Source organism: Procambarus clarkii, chromosome 67, assembly GCF_040958095.1.
Source record: "Procambarus clarkii isolate CNS0578487 chromosome 67, FALCON_Pclarkii_2.0, whole genome shotgun sequence".
NCBI classification, from domain to species: domain Eukaryota; kingdom Metazoa; phylum Arthropoda; class Malacostraca; order Decapoda; family Cambaridae; genus Procambarus; species Procambarus clarkii.
The window spans coordinates 13,565,434-13,579,741 of NC_091216.1; the positions used below are offsets into that span (position 1 = coordinate 13,565,434).

The 14,308-nt window shown below is 48.6% G+C and overlaps 1 protein-coding gene and 1 long non-coding RNA gene across 3 annotated transcripts in view; both read right to left on the reverse strand.

The window, feature by feature from the left end:
• The window catches only part of LOC138355493 (uncharacterized), a 5,173-nt gene extending 4,581 nt beyond the window's left edge, over positions 1–592 (reverse strand). Inside the window, exon 1 of the mRNA XM_069310690.1 lies at positions 514–592. Within this exon, the coding sequence (XP_069166791.1) occupies positions 514–592 (79 nt within the window). The remainder of the gene's footprint in view (positions 1–513) is intronic.
• LOC138355322 (uncharacterized) overlaps positions 1–14,308 on the reverse strand; it is a 449,272-nt gene that overhangs the window by 154,669 nt on the left and 280,295 nt on the right. The gene's annotated exons all lie outside the window — the stretch shown is intronic.

Below are 14,308 nucleotides of genomic sequence, written 5' to 3' on the forward strand. Positions count from 1 at the left end.
GGTGGTGGTGGTGGTGGTGGTAGTGATGGTGGTGGTGGTGGTGGTGATGGTGGTGGTGGTGGTGATGGTGGTGGTGGTGGTGGTGGTGGTGGTGGTAGTAGTGATGGTGGTGGTGGTGGTGGTGGTGGTGGTGATGGTGGTGGTGGTGATGGTGGTGGTGGTGGTGGTGGTGGTGGTGGTGGTGGTGGTGATGGTGGTGGTGGTGGTGGTGGTGGTGGTGGTAGTGATGGTGGTGGTGGTGGTGGTGGTGGTGGTGGTGATGGTGGTGGTGGTGGTGGTGGTGATGGTGGTGGTGGTGGTGGTGGTAGTGATGGTGGTGGTGGTGGTGGTAGTGATGGTGGTGGTGGTGGTGGTAGTGATGGTGGTGGTGGTGGTGGTGGTGGTGGTGGTGGTGGTGGTGGTAGTGATGGTGGTGGTAGTGATGGTGGTGGTGGTGGTGGTGATGGTGGTGATAGTGGTAGTAGTGAGGCTGGACCTCAACACCGCCACCCCCAAAACAACAACAACACAAACCTTCCAAAACTCTACCCCCTAAACACCATGCCAAAAGCATCCCATCACAGCCTAGCAAACCAGCACCAGCTCTCCACATGACCAATGAGACTACCAGGACAGTAAGGCCTAGTCGTGCACAGTGAGGCTGGAGGTTGTGGTAGTGGGTGGTGGAGAACAAAGCGAAGACATGATCACCGCATACATAATACTCGGGACAACTGAGAGGGCAGACAAGGACAGTACCTGGTATGGGTAAATGAAAGTGATTTATACACAGTGTATACACTTTATACACTGCTTCATACACCCTTAAAACACCCCAAATGGTTCAAGAATTACCATGCCTTGCCTTGATCATACCTGGAGAAGGTTTCCAGAGTTCTACTCCTCGAGCCCGGCCCGGGGCAGGTTCGAATTGTGATAACTTGGTCCAACAGGCTACCTTGAGGTTACATTGAGGTGTTTTCGGGGCTTAGCGTCTCCGCGGCCCGGTCGTCGACCAGGCTGTTTGACGCGGCTGCTCGCAACCTGACGTAGGAGTCACAGCCTGGTTGATCAGGGCTGTTGCATCTTAACATTTTCCTGGCCGCCGCCGCTATATTTGCTCGGTTGTGTTCACTAAATGTCAGGTCGTCAGACATCATAATTCCCAGATCTTTTACATGTTGCTTTCCTTGTGTGAGTAGATGTGAATTGTGCCCTGTACCCTGAGTCAAAGAAATCACAGAGTCCCAGATTGACAGGAAAAACGAGAGCTGTGAGGCTCAACACCCTAAAAAAAACTAATATATAACCCAAACCACTCATTATGCACCTACGTCAGACCCATTATTGAATATGCAGCACTGGCATGTAACCCCCTTCCCACAAAAAAAAAATGGCTGATACAGGATGGTGATGAGATACGAACTAAGACTGGAGGAAACTGAACCTTACCACACTCGAAGGAAATAAGGAACAGGAGTGGACATGACAACGATATACAAGATATTAATGAAAATTGACAAAACAGCCCAGTAAATAAATGTTGAAACTGAGGAACAAACATCTCAGAGACACGAGACAAGAACTTTAATAGAAGTAAACAATCCTTCCTCCTTAAATGACGGACCTTATAACAAGTGCTTCATTGTGTGTACAACATGAGTCATGAGTGAGTATTGTGAGTAACTATTGTGAGTGTAACTATTGTGAGTGTAGCTATTGTGAGTAACTATTGTGAGTGTAACTATTGTGAGTGTAACTATTGTGAGTGTAACTATTGTGAGTAACTATTGTGAGTAACTATTGTGAGTAACTATTGTGAGTGTAGCTATTGTGAGTGAAGCTATTGTGAGTGAAGCTATTGTGAGTGTAGCTATTGTGAGTGTAACTATTGTGAGTGTAACTATTGTGAGTAACTATTGTGAGTAACTATTGTGAGGTAACTATTGTGAGCGTAGCTATTGTGAGTGAAGCTATTGTGAGTGAAGCTATTGTGAGTGTAGCTATTGTGAGTGTAGCTATTGTGAGTGTAACTATTGTGAGTGTAACTATTGTGAGTGTAGCTATTGTGAGTGTAGCTATTGTGAGTGTAGCTATTGTGAGTGTAGCTATTGTGAGTGTAGCTATTGTGAGTGTAGCTATTGTGAGTGTAGCTATTGTGAGTGAAGCTATTGTGAGTGAAGCTATTGTGAGTGAAGCTATTGTGAGTGTAGCTATTGTGAGTGAAGCTATTGTGAGTGAAGCTATTGTGAGTGAAGCTATTGTGAGTGAAGCTATTGTGAGTGAAGCTATTGTGAGTGTAGCTATTGTGAGTGAAGCTATTGTGAGTGTAGCTATTGTGAGTGAAGCTATTGTGAGTGAAGCTATTGTGAGTGAAGCTATTGTGAGTGAAGCTATTGTGAGTGAAGCTATGGTGAGTGAAGCTATTGTGAGTGTAACTATTGTGAGTGTAACTATTGTGAGTGAAGCTATTGTGAGTGTAACTATTGTGAGTGTAACTATTGTGAGTGTAACTATTGTGAGTGTAGCTATTGTGAGTGAAGCTATTGTGAGTGAAGCTATTGTGAGTGTAGCTATTGTGAGTGACTATTGTGAGTGTAACTATTGTGAGTGTAACTATTGTGAGTGTAACTATTGTGAGTGCAACTATTGCAAGCCACTTTGTTAACTGCGAGTGTACTCACCTAGTTGTGTTTGCGGGGGTTGAGCTCTGCCTCTTTGGTCCCGCCTCTCAACCGTCAATCAACTGGTGTACAGGTTCCTGAGCCTACTGGGCTCTACCATATCTACACTTGAAGCTGTGTATGGAGTCAGCCTCCACCACATCACTGCCTAATGCATTCCGTTTCCTAACTACTCTGACACGGAAAAAGAGTTCGTTCTAACGTCTCTGTGGCTCATTTGGGTACTCAGCTTCCACCTGTGTCCCCTTGTTCGCGTCCCTCCTGTGTTGAATAATCCATCCTTGTCCACCCTGTCAGCCGAGACTGCCCAGTGTGAGAGTCTAGTGAGTAAAGGCGAATTCATGAGCCTTGTAAGTAATTACGAACGAGTCTAGCGAGAGCGCTTGAGTGCCTGAGTAAGTCTACTAAGACTTTACTCACTACTGAGTAAGTGTGAGTGAATGAGTCTCGAGTGACAGGTGCTGAGGACAACAACTGAGCCGCAAGCCAACCATCGCCTGACATGGAGACCACTCCACCGAGAGAGAAAATAAGCAACAGAGTGAGACAATGAGACACTCGTGCAGAGTGAGAGTGCGTGCGTTACCAAAGCACTCGAGAGGCCAGCAACCTGCAACTGGCCCTCAGTACCCCCCCCCCCCCCCCCACAACTGCTGTCCACACATCGTCGCAGGAAACTCGTTATGTCGGAAATGGGGACATAGTTCAAGGTTGTTTACTATGATCAGCTGAGGCACTAGTATAGGGAGTCACAAGTGACAATGATAGGTCAGCAGGGGTCAGTGAAGGGTCAGCAGGGGTCAGTGAAGGGTCAGTGATGGGTCAACAGGGGTCAGTAATGTGTCAGCAGGGGTCAGTAATGAGTCAGCAGGGGTCAGGAATGAGTCAGCAGGGGTCAGGAATGAGTCAACAGGGGTCAGTAATGTGTCAGCAGGGGTCAGTAATGAGTCAGCAGGGGTCAGGAATGAGTCAGCAGGGGTCAGGAATGAGTCAGCAGGGGTCAGGAATGAGTCAGCAGGGATCAGTAATGAGTCAGCAGGGGTCAGTAATGAGTCAGCAGGGGTCAGTAATGAGTCAGCAGGGGTCAGTAATGTGTCAGCAGGGGTCAGGAATGAGTCAGCAGGGGTCAGGAATGAGTCAGCAGGGGTCAGGAATGAGTCAGCAGGGATCAGTAATGAGTCAGCAGGGGTCAGTAATGAGTCAGCAGGGGTCAGTAATGAGTCAGCAGGGGTCAGGAATGAGTCAACAGGGGTCAGTAATGTGTCAGCAGGGGTCAGTAATGAGTCAGCAGGGGTCAGGAATGAGTCAGCAGGGGTCAGGAATGAGTCAGCAGGGATCAGTAATGAGTCAGCAGGGGTCAGTAATGAGTCAGCAGGGGTCAGTAATGAGTCAGCAGGGGTCAGTAATGAGTCAGCAGGGGTCAGTAATGAGTCAGCAGGGGTCAGTAATGAGTCAGCAGGGGTCAGTAATGAGTCAGCAGGGGTCAGGAATGAGTCAGCAGGGGTCAGGAATGAGTCAGCAGGGGTCAGTAATGAGTCAGCAGGGATCAGTAATGAGTCAGCAGGGGTCAGGAACGAGTCAGCAGGGGTCAGTAACGGGTCAGCAGGGGTCAGTAATGGGTCAGCAGGGGTCAGGAATGAGTCAGCAAGGGTCAGGAATGGGTCAGCAGGGGTCAGTAATGGGTCAGCAGAGGTCAGTAATGGGTCAGCAATGAGTCAGCAGGGGTCAGGAATGAGTCAGCAAGGGTCAGTAATGAGTCAGCAGGGGTCAGTAATGGGTCAGCAGGGGTCAGTAATGGATCAGCAGGGGTCAGTAATGGGTCAGCAGGGGTCAGTAATGGGTCAGCAGGGGTAAGTAATGGGTCAGCAGGGGTCAGTAATGGGTCAGCAGGGGTCAGTAATGGGTCAGCAGGGGTCAGTAATGAGTCAGCAAGGGTCAGTAATGAGTCAGCAGGGGTCAGGAATGGGTCAGCAGGGGTCAAGAACCAGTCAGCAGGGGTCAACAATGGGTCAGCGAATGAATCCTGCTGATCCATTCCTGACCCCTGCTGATCCATTCCTGACCCCTGCTGACCCATTCTTGACCCCTGCTGATCCATTCCTGACCCCAGCTGATCCATTCCTGACCCCTGCTGATCCATTCCTGACCCCTGCTGACCCATTCCTGACCCCTGCTGACCCATTCCTGACCCCTGCTGATCCATTCCTGACCCCTGCTGATCCATTCCTGACCCCTGCTGACCCATTCCTGACCCCTGCTGATCCATTCCTGACCCCTGCTGATCCATTCCTGACCCCCTGGAATGAGTCAGCAGGGGTCAGGAACGAGTCAGCAGGGGTCAGGAACGAGTCAGTCGGGGTCAGGAACGAGTCAGCAGGGGTCAGGAACGAGTCAGCAGGGGTCAGGAACGAGTCCGGAACGAGTCAGCAGGGGTCAGGAACGAGTCAGCAGGGGTCAGGAAACGAGTCAGCAGGGGTCAGGAACGAGTCAGCAGGGGTCAGGAACGAGTCAGCAGGGGGTCAGGAATGAGTCAGCAGAGGTCAGGTACGAGTCAGCAGGGGCTCATCCTTCCAAACACACTCAGCACACACTGCCATCCAGCGACCATTTTCCAGAAAAAAAATTCTAGATTTTTCCGAAAATTTTAGTCTTTTATGTTAAGATATGTTTAATGTTCTATGTACTATGTTAAAATTTCTATGTAATTTGCATATCAACTTAAATGTCTCCATAGATGTGTGTTGGTGCGAGCAGACCAGGAAGCTTTACACTCGAGACAAAAACATCTTGAGACGGGGGAAATCTCCTTCAAAAAGTTATAATCTGCGAGAAAGTTTCCTCACTAGCAAGAGTCGAGGCGCAGCGAGGACAGTTAGCGTTCAACACCAGCCATCTTAAAAGTTGTAAAAGTCTTTAATGGCATTAAGTATGGTAAGAGAGCACCTCAGCACTCCTCTGCTGCTGAGCTGATCCTTCCTGGGTTACTTGTGCTGCTGAGCTGATCCTTCCTGGGTCAGTGGTGCTGCTGAGCTGATCCTTCCTGGGTCAGTGGTGCTGCTGAGCTGATCCTTCCTGGACTACTGGTGCTGCTGAGCTGATCCTTCCTGGGCTACTGGTGCTGCTGAGCTGATCCTTCCTGGGTTACTTGTGCTGCTGAGCTGATCCTTCCTGGGTTACTTGTGCTGCTGAGCTGATCCTTCCTGGGTTACTTGTGCTGCTGAGCTCATCCTTCCTGGGTTACTTGTGCTGCTGAGCTGATCCTTCCTGGACTACTGGTGCTGCTGAGCTGATCTTTCCTGGACTACTGGTGCTGCTGAGCTGATCCTTCCTGGACTACTGGTGCTGCTGAGCTGATCTTTCCTGGACTACTGGTGCTACTGAGCTGATCCTTCCTGGACTACTGGTGCTGCTGAGCTGATCCTTCCTGGACTACTGGTGCTGCTGAGCTGATCCTTCCTGGACTACTGGTGCTGCTGAGCTGATCCTTCCTGGACTATTGGTGCTGCTGAGCTGATCCTTCCTGGACTACTGGTGCTGCTGAGCTGATCCTTCCTGGACTACTGGTGCTGCTGAGCTGATCCTTCCTGGACTACTGGTGCTACTGAGCTGATCCTTCCTGGACCACTGGTGCTGCTGAGCTGATCCTTCCTGGACCACTGGTGCTGCTGAGCTGATCCTTCCTGGACTACTGGTGCTGCTGAGCTGATCCTTCCTGGACTACTGGTGCTGCTGAGCTGATCCTCTATTATGTGTACCTGCCTGGATCCGCTCCGAGGTGACTGTCAGTGGAGTTTGACTGGCGCAGGACACCTGTCAAATGATAACGCAGGTGTCCCAGTGACAGCTTAGCTTGGACAGAACCTCTTAACTTCTTGGACAGAAGTTAGATTTAGTTCATCGGCGCGATGAACTATATCTAAGGCTTTGTGACAGTCTAGGACAAAGCCGCCTACCCGGCTTTCTCTCGTCTAGCTCAAAACTTGGTGATTCGTCATACAATTCTAACTAGTTTTTTAGCAAGACTTTTGTCCTCTAAAACCATGTTTTCCCGCCATAAGAAAGTTGGTCTCTCCAGGTGTTCCATCATCCTCTTCCCAAGTGCTTTCTCCAGTACGGTGCAAGAGTGTGCTTAAGACACGACTCATCAACTATCATCAAGTGGTTCCCTTATGCCTAGTTTAGTGTATAATCTGTGTGTACTATTTACTGTTGCGGTTAGTTTTGCCGTTTTCCAGACATTCTGGAAATCGGTTTGAAAGGGTTTTTATTGAAGTTTTTTAGTCAGTAAATAATAACAAAGTGGGCTTGTAGCCCCTTCAACTCTCTGGGTGATATTGGGTCTAGTGTTTGGTCAGCTCTTTTACCCTCAGTGTACAAGCTGGCTCAGTATTGTGGAGGCTCTGGGATATCTTGCTGAGGTCTGTCTACACCTCAGTGTCGTGTTGAGGTGTGTCCACACCTCAGTGTCGTGTTGAGGTCTGTCTACACCTCAGTGTCGTGTTGAGGTGTGTCCACACGTCAGTGTCGTGTTGAGGTGTGTGTACACCTCAGTGTCGTGTTGAGGTCTGTCCACACCTCAGTGTCGTGTTGAGGTCTGTCTACACCTCAGTGTCTTGTTGAGGTCTGTCTACACCTCAGTGTCGTGTTGAGGTCTGTCTACACCTCAGTGTCGTGTTGAGGTCTGTCTACACCACAGTGTCGTGTTGAGGTCTGTCTACACCTCAGTGTCTTGTTGAGGTGTGTCTACACCTCAGTGTCGTGTTGAGGTCTGTCCACACCTCAGTGTCGTGTTGAGGTCTGTCTACACCTCAGTGTCGTGTTGAGGTCTGTCTACACCTCAGTGTCGTGTTGAGGTCTGTCTACACCTCAGTGTCGTGTTGAGGTCTGTCTACACCTCAGTGTCGTGTTGAGGTCTGTCTACACCTCAGTGTCGTGTTGAGGTCTGTCTACACCACAGTGTCGTGTTGAGGTCTGTCTACACCTCAGTGTCGTGTTGAGGTCTGTCTACACCACAGTGTCGTGTTGAGGTCTGTCTACACCTCAGTGTCGTGTTGAGGTCTGTCTACACCTCAGTGTCGTGTTGAGGTCTGTCTACACCTCAGTGTCGTGTTGAGGTCTGTCTACACCTCAGTGTCGTGTTGAGGTCTGTCTACACCTCAGTGTCGTGTTGAGGTTTGTCTACACCTCAGTGTCGTGTTGAGGTCTGTCCACACCTCAGTGTCGTGTTGAGGTCTGTCTACACCTCAGTGTCGTGTTGAGGTCTGTCTACACCTCAGTGTCGTGTTGAGGTCTGTCTACACCACAGTGTCGTGTTGAGGTGTGTCCACACCTCAGTGTCCGTGACCTACCACTTTAACTGTGTCCTCAGACTGATCATATGGTTAAAGGGGGGGGGGCAGTCCGTCCTCCTAAGGCTTCGCAACTTCAAGAAAACGGTCAATTTAACGTGTCGCCTCCTAACCTGCCAGAGGACCCAACACCTCTGGTGGCTTAGGATGGTGGTGGTGGTGGTGGTGGTGGTGGTGGTAGTAATGGTGGTGGTGGTGGTGGTGGTGGTAGTAATGGTGGTGGTGGTGGTGGTGATGGTGGTGGTGGTGGTGGTGGTGGTGGTAGTAGTAATGGTGATGGTGGTGGTGGTACTGATGGTGGTGGTGGTGGTGGTTGTACTACTACTAGTGAAGACTGTACAACTCCTGGTCGTCCACATAGAGCCTCAACTGCATCAGGTTCCCTGCAACAGTATTCTTCTCATTCTCCGAGTGCCTTGCTGGTGTAGCTGGCGGACCCCCCACCAGGGGGAGCGCGCCCCCTACAGTAAGAACTGCAAGGTTGACGTGGGTCCTCACCTCCCATCCATCATCCCCTCCGTTGTTACCCCGTCAACTCCCCCCCCCTCACTCTCCCCTCCCCCCAGTAAACCTCAGGTCAATACCAGGGGTGGAGGCTCCAGGCGCTGTGGGCTGCGTCCGGCTGTGTATGGTCTTGTTTACCTACACGCAGCTGGAGATCTTCCTCAGGTCTCCAGCTGCGTCTTCCACTCAGATGGCTGGTCAACGTTTGTTTACATTTACTCGCCAGCTGGACGCCCGCAGAGACGCACTTCAAGGCCACGAATTCGCACGTCAGAATGGTTCAGTTATCACGTAAAGGTGGAAGAAAGGTGAGTACAGGCGGGGCATGCAGAGGCGAGCCCTTACTTCCCGGGCGGCCACAGTTAGGTAAAGTGTGTTAGGCAAGCACACTGTGGCCCCTGACGTAGTGCAGCTCACCCCAGAGGCCACTGTGGCCCCCCTGACGTGGTGCAGCTCCCCCCAGAGGCCACTGTGGCCCCCTGACGTGGTGCAGCTCCCCCCAGAGGCCACTGTGGCCCCCCTGACGTGGTGCAGCTCCCCCCAGAGGCCACTGTGGCCCCCCCTGACGTGGTGCAGCTCCCCCCAGAGGCCACTGTGGCCCCCCCTGACGTGGTGCTGCTCCCCCCAGAGGCCACTGTGGCCCCCCTGACGTGGTGCAGCTCCCCCCAGAGGCCACTGTTGCCCCCCTGACGTGGTGCAGCTCACCCCAGAGGCCACTGTGGCCCCCCTGACGTAGTGCAGCTCACCCCAGAGGCCACTGTGGCCCCCCTGACGTAGTGCAGCTCACCCCAGAGGCCACTGTGGCCCCCCTGACGTAGTGCAGCTCACCCCAGAGGCCACTGTGGCCCCCCTGACGTAGTGCAGCTCACCCCAGAGGCCACTGTGGCCCCCCTGACGTGGTGCAGCTCCCCCCAGAGGCCACTGTGGCCCCCCTGACGTGGTGCAGCTCCCCCCAGAGGCCACTGTGGCCCCCCTGACGTGGTGCAGCTCACCCCAGAGGCCACTGTGGCCCCCCTGACGTGGTGCAGCTCACCCCAGAGGCCACTGTGGCCCCCTGACGTGGTGCAGCTCCCCCCAGAGGCCACTGTGGCCCCCCTGACGTGGTGCAGCTCCCCCCAGAGGCCACTGTGGCCCCCCTGACGTGGTGCAGCTCACCCCAGAGGCCACTGTGGCCCCCCTGACGTGGTGCAGCTCACCCCAGAGGCCACTGTGGCCCCCTGACGTGGTGCAGCTCCCCCCAGAGGCCACTGTGGCCCCCCTGACGTGGTCCAGCTCCCCCCAGAGGCCACTGTGGCCCCCCTGACGTGGTGCAGCTCCCCCCAGAGGCCACTGTGGCCCCCCTGACGTGGTGCAGCTCCCCCCCAGAGGCCACTGTGGCCCCCGGCGTCGCCTGCTAGAACTCTGACGTCACCCCTCCCCATCCTCCTCCCACCACCACAAATAATGAACAGTCACGCGATCTCCTTTATGGACGGCACGACAATATCATCATATTCATAATGCTCATCATCATCCAGATCATCAGCGGTCACCTTCACCGTCTCACCATGACAGACACGGAGCGCTCTCGCCTGTCACTTTCCCGCCGTATAAGGCGTTGTGGCAGGCCAGGCTGAGTCACTATACCATATACGGACCACACACAACATTTATACTTGATGTGGAACTGTGCCAGGCATCGCTGACTCTCCATCATAACACTGTAATGACCGCTTCCACATTAGGACGTGTTCTGGAGGCCGCTTGCACGCGTCAGACCTCACCCGCACCACCCACTTGCTCGCTCGCTCGCTCGCTCTCTCTCTCTCTCTCTCTCTCTCTCACGGAAGAAACTGGTACACACACAAGGCGGAATCTCCCCAATAAAAATAAACGTGATATACTCGGCTCAGCCTTCAAAAATGATCTAACATAGAGCAGTGTTTAGTCGTGTGTACACATGTGGTGTGTTGGGTCCATGAAGAGTTCACCTTAGTCGTGTGTACACATGTGGTGTGTTGGGTCCATGAAGAGTTCACCTTAGTCGTGTGTACACATGTGGTGTGTTGGGTCCATGAAGAGTTCACCTTAGTCGTGTGTACACATGTGGTGTGTTGGGTCCATGAAGAGTTCACCTTAGTCGTGTGTACACATGTGGTGTGTTGGGTCCATGAAGAGTTCACCTTAGTCGTGTGTACACATGTGGTGTGCTGGGTCCATGAAGAGTTCACCTTAGTCGTGTGTACACATGTGGTGTGCTGGGTCCATGAAGAGTTCACCTTAGTCGTGTGTACACATGTGGTGTGCTGGGTCCATGAAGAGTTCACCTTAGTCGTGTGTACACATGTGGTGTGTTGGGTCCATGAAGAGTTCACCTTAGTCGTGTGTACACATGTGGTGTGTTGGGTCCATGAAGAGTTCACCTTAGTCGTGTGTACACATGTGGTGTGTTGGGTCCATGAAGAGTTCACCTTAGTCGTGTGTACACATGTGGTGTGTTGGGTCCATGAAGAGTTCACCTTAGTCGTGTGTACACATGTGGTGTGTTGGGTCCATGAAGAGTTCACCTTAGTCGTGTGTACACATGTGGTGTGCTGGGTCCATGAAAAGTTCACCTTAGTCGTGTGTACACATGTGGTGTGCTGGGTCCATGAAGAGTTCACCTTAGTCGTGTGTACACATGTGGTGTGCTGGGTCCATGAAGAGTTCACCTTAGTCGTGTGTACACATGTGGTGTGTTGGGTCCATGAAGAGTTCACCTTAGTCGTGTGTACACATGTGGTGTGCTGGGTCCATGAAGAGTTCACCTTAGTCGTGTGTACACATGTGGTGTGTTGGGTCCATGAAGAGTTCACCTTAGTCGTGTGTACACATGTGGTGTGCTGGGTCCATGAAGAGTTCACCTTAGTCGTGTGTACACATGTGGTGTGTTGGGTCCATGAAGAGTTCACCTTAGTCGTGTGTACACATGTGGTGTGCTGGGTCCATGAAGAGTTCACCTTAGTCGTGTGTACACATGTGGTGTGCTGGGTCCATGAAGAGTTCACCTTAGTCGTGTGTACACATGTGGTGTGCTGGGTCCATGAAGAGTTCACCTTAGTCGTGTGTACACATGTGGTGTGTTGGGTCCATGAAGAGTTCACCTTAGTCGTGTGTACACATGTGGTGTGCTGGGTCCATGAAGAGTTCACCTTAGTCGTGTGTACACATGTGGTGTGTTGGGTCCATGAAGAGTTCACCTTAGTCGTGTGTACACATGTGGTGTGCTGGGTCCATGAAGAGTTCACCTTAGTCGTGTGTACACATGTGGTGTGTTGGGTCCATGAAGAGTTCACCTTAGTCGTGTGTACACATGTGGTGTGCTGGGTCCATGAAGAGTTCACCTTAGTCGTGTGTACACATGTGGTGTGCTGGGTCCATGAAGAGTTCACCTTAGTCGTGTGTACACATGTGGTGTGTTGGGTCCATGAAGAGTTCACCTTAGTCGTGTGTACACATGTGGTGTGTTGGGTCCATGAAGAGTTCACCTTAGTCGTGTGTACACATGTGGTGTGCTGGGTCCATGAAGAGTTCACCTTAGTCGTGTGTACACATGTGGTGTGTTGGGTCCATGAAGAGTTCACCTTAGTCGTGTGTACACATGTGGTGTGCTGGGTCCATGAAGAGTTCACCTTAGTCGTGTGTACACATGTGGTGTGTTGGGTCCATGAAGAGTTCATCTTTTGTACTGTTGGGTTACCTCAAATGGCAAGCTGAAAAGTGGACGGTTAGGTTAGTGAACCTAACCAACCTATACCAGGCCCAACCTTTACCAGCCTCTATATATATATATATATATATATATATATATTATATATGTCGTACCTAGTAGCCAGAACGCACTTCTCAGCCTACTATGCAAGGCCCGATTTGCCTAATAAGCCAAGTTTTCCTGATATAATATATTTTCTCTAATTTTTTTCTTCTGAAATGATAAAGCTACCCATTTCATTATGTATGAGGTCAATTTTTTTTTATTGGATTTAAAATTAACGTACATATATGACCGAACCTAACCAACCCTACCTAACCTAACCTATCTTTGTAGGTTAGGTTACGTTAGGTAGCCGAAAAAGTTAGGTTAGGTTAGATTAGGTAGGTTAGGTAGTCGAAAAACAATTAATTCCTGAAAACTTGGCTTATTAGGCAAATTCGGCCTTGCATAGTAGGCCGAGAAGTGCATTCTGGCTACTAGGTACGACATATATATATATATGTCGTACCTAGTAGCCAGAACGCACTTCTCAGCCTACTATGCAAGGCCCAATTTGCCTAATAAGCCAAGTTTTCATGAATTAATGTTTTTTCGACTACCTAACCTACCTAACCTAACCTAACCTAACTTTTTCTGCTACCTAACCTAACCTAACCTATAAAGATAGGTTAGGTTAGGTTAGGTAGGGTTGGTTAGGTTCGGTCATATATCTACGTTAATTTTAACTCCACTAAAAAAATAATGACCTCATATATAACGAAATGGGTAGCTTTATCATTTCATAAGAAAAAAATTAGAGAAAATATATTAATTCAGGAAAACTTGGCTTATTAGGCAAATCGGGCCTTGCATTGTAGGCTGAGAAGTGCGTTCTGGCTACTAGGTACGACATATATATATATATATATATATATATATATATATATATATATATATATATATATATATATATATATATATATATATATGTCGTACCTAGTAGCCAGAACTCACTTCTCAGCCTACTATTCAAGGCCCGATTTGCCTAATAAGCCAAGTTTTCCAGAATTAATATATTTACTATAATTTTTTTCTTATGAAATGATAAAGCAACCTTTTTCTCTATGTATGAGGTAAATTTTTTTATTGGAGTTAAAATTAACGTAGATATATGACCGAACCTAACCAACCCTACCTAACCTAACCTAACCTATATTTATAGGTAAGGTTAGGTTAGGTAGCCAAAAAAAGCTAGGTTAGGTTAGGTTAGGTAGGTTAGGTAGACGAAAAAACATTAATTCATGAAAACTTGGCTTATTAGGCAAATCGGGCCTTGAATAGTAGGCTGAGAAGTGAGTTCTGGCTATTAGGTACGACATATATATATATATATATATATATATATATATATATATATATATATATATATATATATATATTATTAAATATGGCCGAAAAAGTAAGATTAATAATGCTAACACGAATTTTCTCAATTTTTCGTACATTTCTTTTCACTGTTGGAGGTAATTCAAAATCAATTCTCCAAAATTCATTTTATTTTTGGAGAATTTTGGAGAATTGATTTTTGAATTACCTCCAACAGTGAAAAGAAATGTACGAAAGATTGAGAAAATTCGTGTTAGAATTATTAATCGTACTTTTTCGGTCATATTTAATAATATATGTCTACAGGAAAGACTGCTACCAAAATATACTAATATATATATATATATATATATATATATATATATATATATATATATATATATATATATATATATATATATATATATATATATATATATATATAGATATATATATATAGATATATATATATATTTATATATATATATATATATATATGTATGTTGTTGAATATGACCGAAAGGGTAAGATTAATAATTCTAACACGAATCTTCTCAATATTTCTTACGTTCTTCTTCACTGTTGAGGGTAATTGATAAATTAAGTCTCCAAAATTCATATTTCATTTTCAAAGACTTAGTTTACACATAAAATTCATCATACTTATACTCGTTTTGGGTGAGGTGATACGGTGCAAAAGTTTTGGGTGAAGTGAT